Source organism: Cariama cristata, unplaced genomic scaffold, assembly GCF_000690535.1.
Source record: "Cariama cristata isolate BGI_N322 unplaced genomic scaffold, ASM69053v1 scaffold37233, whole genome shotgun sequence".
Taxonomy (NCBI): Eukaryota; Metazoa; Chordata; class Aves; order Cariamiformes; family Cariamidae; genus Cariama; species Cariama cristata.
In genome coordinates, this window is record NW_009609613.1 from 1 (window position 1) to 10187 (window position 10187).

General features: G+C 40.8%; 1 protein-coding gene across 1 annotated transcript; it reads right to left on the bottom strand.

The window, feature by feature from the left end:
• Positions 1–2126: 2126 nt before the first annotated feature.
• On the bottom strand, positions 2127–9605 carry LOC104154768 (PWWP domain-containing protein MUM1). Its single transcript, XM_009697593.1, has 13 exons — positions 9549–9605; positions 9204–9295; positions 8783–8853; positions 7462–8475; positions 6760–6879; positions 6253–6323; positions 5698–5774; positions 5109–5169; positions 4516–4591; positions 4338–4388; positions 3464–3894; positions 2448–2536; positions 2127–2205 (listed from the first exon to the last, which is right to left on the bottom strand). The coding sequence occupies exons 1-13, from the start codon at positions 9603–9605 to the stop codon at positions 2127–2129; spliced, it is 2289 nt and encodes a 762-aa protein (XP_009695895.1).
• Positions 9606–10187: the final 582 nt, after the last annotated feature.

Here is a 10187-nt window from a genome sequence, read left to right on the forward strand (position 1 = left end):
CCCCCCCCCGGCCCAGACCGTGCTCCGAACTGTTTTAATATTCCCAGAACCAGGCACAGGCAGGGGCTGCAGGCGAAGGAAGGCGCAGGCACTGAAACTGGAAAACCACAGCCAGGAGCTTGCTCGGGGCAGAGACGAGGTGTGCGAGTGAGTACCTGCTTTAAATAAAGCACAAGAAAACGGTAAGTTTGCTTTCTTGTACTCACCCTATGTTTAAGAACGCGAAACTGTGACACTGAAATGTGATGCTACAGCTTTACCTGATACACAGAAATAACCTTCACCTGACAACGTTGGGGTGGAAGCGTCTGCCTGTCTGCACCAAAGACCACAGCTTAAAATCGGCGTTTGAAACAAGTGAGCATATTCAGACAAAAGTAACGACAAGCCTTTGATGATTCACCTCATCCAACTTTAATTGATGTAAGACCACGGCGTTCTGTACAGCGGTCCGGAGGTAGGAGCAGCACTGTAAGTAAACCTTAACACCCAATTCGAAAGTTAAAAAAGGTTTTTAGAGGTGTAAACATTCCAGAGTGCTTCAAGACAACGCTAACCCTTCATCATCCTTAGGCAGAAGGACGCAGTTTGATTTTTAAAATGAGAACTTGTCCCTGTTGAACCAAACTACGATAGTACTAGCTGAAAGATATGAAAAGTAAGGACTGAGATAAAGGCAAGGTGATTCGGGAGCTCCATTTCTGTGTGATGGTTTGAAGAAGGATCTTAACAGTACTTTAGGAACGTTAACAGAGAAGTGTACACATGATTGCGTTTTAAAGGAGGGGGAAGCTGAGGGTACGCTGACCTCCAAACCACCACAAACAGCGGCCAGGCTCATGGGCTGGAAGCTCCTGCACTCTGCAACAACCGCACGTGAGCCGAGACACGGCCACACGCAGCTCCAGAGGTAACTCCTTCAACGTGCCAGCACATTTGCATACTATCACAGAAAAGGCATTTTCCCTTCTCACAAGTTTTAAATGAAAAATAGAGAATAATCCAGTTAAATACCTGTTATATTCCTACTTGTGAATGACCCTTTGATAACGGGAATAAGGATTCCAAACACATATAATAGAGTACAGAGCAATTAAAAGTTCAATTAAAATATATTCAGATAATTACTATAGCCAGAATACACATCTGTATCCCAATTTACACTCAGACTTCTTTCCTCATTTCACATCATCTTGGCTTCTATTGGACAAGCAGGTAGATCACATTTTCATCACAATACAGAAAAATACTAATCATTGGGTGTTTATTGATAACTGTTAGTGATAACACTGCAAGTCTGTTGAAGACAATTTGCAATATGCTACACCTTTAGCAAAAGCTGGAGGAGGGAACTACACATGATCAAATTTGATAGTTAAATTAGGTAGAGAAAGACAATTAAAAGTGTTCCTAAAATCATGGCCTCAACATCAACATTCAAAGTGATTCCATCTTTAAAGGGAAAAGTGAATGGTTTTTGTTTAAGCAACCATTGGATTTTTTTCCACTGAATTTTACAGTTGTCTTATCAAGAAAAACAAAGCCTTTGTTATTCGGAGTGCATCACTAGGTATCAATTTTATTTCCCACAGTTTGAGACATGTAAAGCAAGAATAGTCAACCCGCTGGAAACCTGCATACATTCAGTAGCAGTAAAGTCATCGGGCAATACATGATCACATAATTTACCAGCGTATTTTTTTTGAGGACACCAGCCCTTCCTTTATCAGATGTTTGGCCAAAATAATTAATACAAAACTTAGTATTATACCCAGAACCTCTGCAAAACACTGGCAGTCTTTGCGAGTTCCATGTTAAGTGTACTTGATTGGATAAGGATGGAGGCGGCCACCCCCCCGCAGCGCTCCTGCACGGTTTGCATTGTCGTTTACACGCAGTTCAACGTGGAAAGAGCAAGGGAAGCCGTGCACAGCTCCAGTCCGCAGAATCGAGACCAGGGACTGAAGATACAACAGTATCTGACAGTAGTATGGCATTATAACAGCTACAGCTTTTGAAGATATACACACGGATTTTAAAAAGTACGAATTACACATTTTATACAGATAACCACTTCATTATATACACGCAGTGCCCGTATAACTTGGGAAAGTTTGTACCACTGTTCAGACGCTGTCTGTGGATGATAGTTTGGTCTTCAACTTTTTTCTTTCTAGAATTTCTTCATCAAATATTTCTCTCTCCCTGAAAAGGAATACATTGAAGTTCTGTAGTAAAAATAATCTTAACATATTAACCAGTTTGCAACGTGCTACAGTAACTCAGCAAGAATGTTTCCCATGTTTAATCATTTTGTGACTTGGACAAGGAGAAAGCTTGCCTGACAGAAGGGAGGATTCTGAACTCTCCTGCCCCTATACTCGACACTTTTCCATATAAACAGTAAACTAGTTAAGAACAATTCAGAGAACACTAAAAATAGATACCTTTTGCTCACAGATGGTCCTTTTATGTACTTTTCTTCTGCCTTCTTGTAATCTATGTCATCCACAGCAGAAATCGCATAAATGATGGCCTATAAAAGTATTTAGTTGATTTTACTCATGAAACAAAAGCTAAATTACAACCAGTTATTTGAAACTGTCCCAGTAGATCAGCACATTTTTAGAATAAGGTTCCTCAATCACTTGGGAAACTTGGATGAAACTGCCTGTTGTGTACCTGAAGTTCTTAAATAATAAAAACTTGTCCTTTATCATTCCCAGGACAGTATTTTTATAACCAGATTAAGACATTCTTCATAGTAATTTTGTTTCTACAGAAGTTACTAACATTCTCCTGGGAAAGTTGAGGAAGAACAATAAGTGTCTAAAAATATAACTGTAAAAACAAACAACTCAACCCACACATACCGAGAACCCAAACAATCCCAGAGATAACTTGCCAAATAAAAAAAAAAACAACCCAGAGTTTTGAAGAGTTTCAGAAGTAATCAAAACACACCAGAAAACAATCATTCTGCCTTTAAAAACATCATACTACCTAAAGCTTCTCCATTCTGTGCTAACGGCTTAAAAATCAGCATTTAGAATTGCATTGATTCACATCCCACCCATAACCCTGCCAGCCTGCTAATACCAACACCTGCAGGCAGCACCGCAGGAAGCACGTAGTGATTTGTACTGGGGCTTTATTGCTTTTCTCCAACATGTAACGTAAACATATTTTGTCTCGGATTATCAGCCTGTGAACATGGCTTCAGAGCATCCTGCACCGGTTTTAACATTCCTTGCTCAAGACACACTTAGAAACCACACACGGTTTCACGCCCCTTGAGCTGAAGGGACCACGACCCAAGCCAGTAGGTAGGCAGGCGTGAATATATCTGCCCGGCTCAAACCCAGCTCCCGCAGAACACTCCGCAAGTCATTAAACTCAAATCACATAACGCTAGTGTTTTCACCTTTACATTTACTTTTCTCAGCATTTCATGTTTACTTACTTCAGGCAAAAGGACATCCGAAATAAATTTTATTCCATCCCCATTTATCTGATGCAGATTTTTACTTTTTATTTCACTATATACTTCCTTCAAGTAGTTCACCACAAGGTCTAATTGTTCTTCATCCTCTAAATAGGTTTCAACGCAGGTCACGTACTGACTTGAATTCAGGAATTTCTTCAGCCACCGGGACTGTTTTCTGCTTTTCAAAATAGCCAAAAGATGCTCTTCAGCCCCTTTAGTCTTCACTATAAACTCTACTATCTTTTTATTTGCTTTATCTCTAGCAGCTCTTGTTCTGTCAGGAAGAAGTTTTTTGGAGGGCTTCTGAGGCGAAGTTTCTGATGAAGACTCTTCAAGGTCTTCCTCTGCCATGTTTGGAAAGGTCATTTGGACTGAACCTTGATAACCTTCCTTCCTAACTGGGTAGCCTGAAAGAAAAGCCACAATCATTCATACTTAAATATAAAAAACAAGGGGCTTTCTCACACACATACACAAATATAAAATAAAGGACTTTCTTGATAAGAGAGAAGTTTTTCTTCCTCTCCTACCAAACAGGGCAGAAAACCAACAACAACAATCTTAACTTTGCCTTAAAAAAAAATATATATTAGGGAGTTGAAACTGTTGACAGGAGCTCTGAAATTAACTTAACAACATGAAGCAACCAGCTACCTGATTGTCTTTAACTATCAATATTTATTTAGTTTTTGTGGTGGGACTGAAAAACTTTAGAGTGCAATAATTGTGTGTAGTAATTTTAACAGCACCCCCTCACTGGGTCTGATGCCTAACTCAACACGCATGTGTAAACATCAGAGTTAAACTTACCTATTAAGAGAAGAATACAAAAGATAATGGATTTACTTACTGATATCAGCAGCAAAATATTCCAAGAAGGATCCCGTAAAAGAATGACAACCTAAAAGGCCAAAACAGGGTTATTTACCAGTTCAATTAAGCCTATGAAACAAAGCTGACAGTTTTGGTGTTATCTTTTTTTCTGATGTATATCTGGATGGATGACATCATCCAGCTCATCTGCTTACCTACTCTAATGCGATAGTCAGAAATCAACCGAACACACCACTCAATTTCTTGGCGATAATCTTCTTTGGCTCGTTCCTACAAAACGAGAGCCATTTGCAGTCTTAAAAAGAGTCACCTATTGAAGCTGTTAGGTCTAGGACACTAACCAGGTAACAGAAACAGCCAATGACAACAAATCCAAGTTTCCTTGCAGTTTTCCGCATTCTCCCAAAATTCAACTTCTGTCATCACTTTGTCATGCAGCACGAGACTGGCTTTGTCACACGTAGAAAACCCATGAGGGAAAACACAGCAAGGGTCCTAAGCAACTGCCTGCCTTCCACATACACAGGTATTCTTAGCAGCAGCCTCACCGACATGGAAAAAGGGGTCGGGAGATCCCCTTCCCATATTATTCTCCATCTTGTGGAGCATGAATTATGCCTAATTGCTTTGTTGCACAGAGCAAGAGAGAACAGGGAACCATGAACAGCCCCAGCCCGGCCAGCTACACCCCACTCCTCCCGCAGGGTCAGATATACATCGTGTATACAACTTTGGTTTTCCCAACACATGTATACACTTGCAGTTACATGTAACTGGTAGTACTTACAATGAGGTCCTGCTTTTCTTCGCAATCAAAGTGCTTCAGATTCCTAAGAGGTACTGAGAAACTTGATGAAACAAAGAAACACAGTTAGGGAAGAGAGGCAGTTGAGTTGCAAATCTTTATTTTTGCACCTATTGGTTGCACCTATTTATTTATTGCAATTGTACACATCCCTGAAAGTTAGATTTCATAAGCAATTCAGGAACGCTGGTTTTACTAGTTTTGGTTTCCATAATAAGCTAAAATTACGGAATCTTTTAACAAATGAGAAGTACCTGGTTTTAAAACAAAACGCAGGCTTGTGTTTCCAGAAAGTTTGGGCACCACCTGTAAAAAACACTAGCTGGGTCCCCAGACCTTTTTTTCTTTTTATTCCTCACATAAGCATCAGCTGTTTGCATGAACGCCAGCCTGTCTCAGCTGGCAGCATGACAAAGCACACAGCCCACACCTGCAAATCCTCACCTTACTTGGTCCCTCCCTCCGAGACCAACCTTAGTTTCAACTGCCCTGTACCTGTACCAGGAAGGGAGCACAGGACACTGCCTAAAAGGAACTGAAAGTTCAGAACATGATCAGAATCCACATTTACCCTTTTTTCTTGTCATTCGTATCCCCTTCTATTAACAGCACACATGCCTTTTTGTGTTTCCGCTTCACATTTTTTACCTGTTGAACAGATAAAGTCTCATTAGCATCCTAAAATCCCAATACCCTTAACCAAGCAGGAACATTTTCCATCGATATTGTGCAGTACACTCCATACTTAAAGGAAGTTACACAAATATGAAAAATTAAGTTTAAAGTGGCAGTAATAGCAAGTTATCCCAACAGAGCATTTTTGTTAGTGTACAAATCCTCTTTTTTTGCTAGTTGGGTACAACCACCCTACTTCATGAGATGAGATATAAAGACCCAGTAGTAATCCTCTGCTCTGACATAAACATATGAGAAAAGCACATAAAAAAATGATTGATTCACATATGTAAATTTACTTCTATTATCTTTGGAATGCTTCTACCAGAAGATCTTTAACATTTCTGGCTCCAGACAAGTCAAGAAGGGTAAAGGACACTCAAGAACTCTGTAAGCTGCTCCTTATCAGACCCCTTGCAGTACCACTGAGAAGGCAGCGAGCTCTTCTTACCACTGCTGGCCAATACGGGTACCTCCGCAGTTTGCACCAGACCAAAATCCCTTCTTCAATTGGTTGTGGTTCTGTGATGAAAAACAAAGTAATTTAAAAAAGAAAACCCCACACCACAAGACAATACAGTTAGCTCGCCCTCTCTTATTAACCTCCTTTCAGGAGTTTCACTTCAACGCTTTTACAGGTTTTGACTAAGGTGACAGGGCACCCCCAAGCACCCCCTAAAATGCAGCACAGGTAGTTCTGAACACAAGGGCTTGGAAGTTTCAATCCTAGGCCCTTGCCCAGTTTCACAATGATTTGCATTTCATTCTGCTTCAAAAAGCCTTTCTGGGGCATCCAAGAAATGCATTTTTTTTCCAACCTCGAACAAAGCTGGATTCACTTTCTAGAAAGGTTAGGTTTCATTACCATAGCTCGTGAGCAAACTAGAAGGACACATACCCTAAAAAAGCACACCAGCCTTGGGTGAAGTAGTCTTACATAGGCACACTGATGTCTCACCTTGATGTGATAAAATACTAGGAAGTTCTTCCTCCTCCTCCTCTTCATCTACCAGAGCTGAGAGGCGAGAGAGACTCTCTGAGGAAACGATCTTTGAAGATAGGTCAGACAATTCCAGTCCTGCCAACAGCAGCAAGAACAAGTGTGGAACAGCAGTTAAACAACTTATCAGCTTCAGACCAGGTGAAACACACGACTGTGCAAGTGAGCCCACAGCAGCGCAAGTCACCGTAACACAAGGGTCTGTCGCACCACACACACTCTCAATTCTCTGCCTAGGTAAAGGCCTAATCATCTGAATAAAAGATAAAAAAATGGAAAGGAACTGGGAACAGGCTGATTTCAGGACTCTGTACCAGCCTGTTCCTCTCTGTAACATCATTTCATCTCAACACTAATAGATAGCAGTGAAGAAAAAAACGCAAGTGTGAAATTAGCCAGCTCTCCAGTAAAGGGTAAGAATTACTGCTAAGTACAGCTTTTCAACCCAAACCCCTGAACAGCCCCAGAGAACCTAAATGCCACACTAGCCTTCAGCCAGTATTAAAGCGATTGCGTTTTTTACTTCTCCAAAACTTAAACCAAAACAAATTAAAATCAACACTTCAAGAACCATAGTCACAAAAGCACTGCAGCATTCCAAGGTGAGTAACAGACAATCAAACGGGATGAAGTTTTCCCTTCCCCAAGCAATATGCCCACCTTCATCTTCCTCAAAGTCAGGCAGCTGAAACCGCTTTGCTTTATTCGTAACCACATGCGAAGTGTTCTTATTTTCTTCCTCTTCACACTGAGAGGGGAAACTATCAGAAAGCGTCCCATGGTCAGAAGGTCCAGATGAAGGCTCAGGGCAATTCCTGCATTTCCTTTTTCTGTACGAGGACACTGTTGCACCAATCGCTTGTTCTCCATTCCTCTGCTTTAAACTCCCTGGCTTTTTTCTTCCACCTAATTGCTTTGCTAGACTTTCGCTCTCATTACTGATGCTTTTTTCCAAGTCATCCGAGGCACTTTTGCAAGAGGAATCCAGTAGCGTCCTTCTCAGTTGATTTCTGGTGTTTGCCCTTCTGACAGGTCCTGCTGCATCAGACTTGTGGGGGGCAGACAGAGGAGACCCTTCCTCAGCAAGGGGCTGTGCGCGATCCTTGGGGAAGTCATTCCCACACGATGCAGGTGACCCTGCACCCTTTGGTGTTTTTCTTCCTTGCTTACCTTTTTTCTCCTTTGGCTTAAGGGAGGCTTTAATTCCTGTTTTGGACTTTGTGAACAATCTGGGCTTGATTTTTTTCTGTCTTGGTAGTGATTTTGTTTCCAGTATTTTGCAATTTTGACTGTCAGAGTTTGATGTATTATGCAAGCCCCCAGTATCACATTTGGAAGGGTTTGTTCCACTTTCATGCACTTTCGCACTCTCCTCCAGAATCAAAGAGCCTTCCTGGTTTTGTTTTTTCGTATCAGTCTTCAGGCTGGGGTTATTTTTTTGTTCTCTTTTCCTCTTGGAAGTCTCAGGCTCCAACTTTTCTTTAGAGTGAAAGTGCGATTGACCACTACGTAAGGGGGTATATGAGAGAGACCCCGCATCGTTCTCCTGGGATAACTGAGTATTTGGTGGTCCTTGTCTGGCTGAGCCATTTTGATTCAAAATATCCAGCGCAATTTTAAGAGAACAGCGATATTTCAGTTCTTCCACAGCATCACTCGAATTCTTCCTTTGATCTGATGAAGAAGAATGTTCAATAAATGCAACAACCTTTATTTATATAAATAAGAAATTTTATCTATAGTATATCTTTTCTTTAAGATGCAATTTAACACTTAAATCATCTGTGATTCTTAAGGCAAAGTATAGACACACAAAGTGCAAGCCTCCAATGCCTTATTTTGGTGGAAGTGCACACAAGCTTCTTCACCATTCCTTCCAACACACTACACAAGGGAAGAGCAAAAGTAGCTGTGATCATGTTTAGTCTATTTTTACATTCAGAGTATATACAAGGCAACAAATATTTTGAGTTCACCTCACCTAGGTTAGAGGCGATGTTTTCTATACATTCTTCCGTCAGTGGCACAGCATCTTCACCGTTCACATTAATCCTGAAAAGACAACAAAGCTGACTGAAACTGCATTAAACACCACTAACAACATGACACTGCTTTCACCTGGCAATAAGCTTGTTGTATTTTTCCCCCCAAAACCCTTACTTGTTAGCAGAAGTTAAGGAAAAAAACCCACACACATGAAGAATGCCTGAGCTAACAGTCAGCATGTTGTTTATGGACGTTCCACAGGACAACTATATGCCAACTCTAAAAAGGCAATGGGTTTTGCATTAGCCATCTAATCCTTCTGTAAATCAATGATCTCATTTCACAGATATCTTCAGATAAAGGGATTACTTTTTTTTAACGTCTAAGAGTGCAAACATACAACAATGATACTTAACTGTTCTTTCAAGCTAAGTATTTCAACTTTAAAAGAATTCTCCTCTGTGTTAGTAATAGATGTCTTCCCAGTAACTTCAGTTTTGCCCAAAACCTAGATTAAACAGAACAACATGCATTTAAAATCCTTGACCAAGTCTGTTAGGCTATAGAACAGATCTGACATCAAGACATTTTTAATACGAACAGCACAGAACGGATTGATATTCCACGGCATCTGGTTGCAATATTGGGATCTCTACAGATTAGCTCTTTTTAAAAATAGGTATGTGTTGACTTGGAGCTCTTACTACTCCATTTCATCCATTTCTAAGTCATACTCATAAACCTTTCCTCGTCCGCTTTACCTTTGCTGGCCATAAACGCTTCTTCCACATGCAAAGAATGTACTCTTGATCCGTCATGACTGTGTTTCATGGAAGACTCCAGTGTGCTCTGAAGAAAAAGGGAATAAAAGAGTTACCCAACACTTGGTCCATTTTTGTCTTCCTTTTTTAAAGGAAGTGACATATCATTCTACCTTTGAGACCACTGGACTAATATTACTTTGTACACATTCTCCAAAATTAAGTTCTAACAGTGTATCTTTCTATAGCTGTGCAACATAAGAAGGTCTTACTGAACATGTAAGCGTAGAAAATACTGTCATAAATAAATAAAAAATGCTGCTGTAGGCCTGCACATTCTGCAGCTCCCTACTACCAAGTGCTGGTAACAGAGGCCACTTGTCACATCCTACAAATTACGCCCCGCTGTGCCGATTTTTATATGCAGTTTACAATTACGATCCGAGTGAACTGGCTACAGAGTTCTCGCATGTTTCCTAATGACCTGAAAGGCTTTAAGAAAGACTCATTAAGAACAAGAAAATCTTCCTATACTTACAAAGTCAAAAGCTTAAGCTTCCTCGGCGCGCTGGAACGTGGTCCTGCCACGGACAGACAGTCAGAAGCAGACGTTACTGCTACACCGGAGCGCCAAACCCC

Bases quoted from the DNA above. Each gene is read 5' to 3' on its own strand.
- LOC104154768 (XM_009697593.1), bottom strand. From the start codon at position 9,605: ATGACGGATCAAGAGTACATTCTTTGCATGTGGAAGAAGCGTTTATGG. The intron at 6,324-6,759 runs GTGAGACATCAG...TTTTCATCACAG, and splicing joins TAGTATTTTATCACATCAAG to AACCACAACCAATTGAAGAA. The intron at 3,895-4,337 runs GTAAGTAAATCC...CTTTTCTTTCAG, and splicing joins ATATTTTGCTGCTGATATCA to GCTACCCAGTTAGGAAGGAA.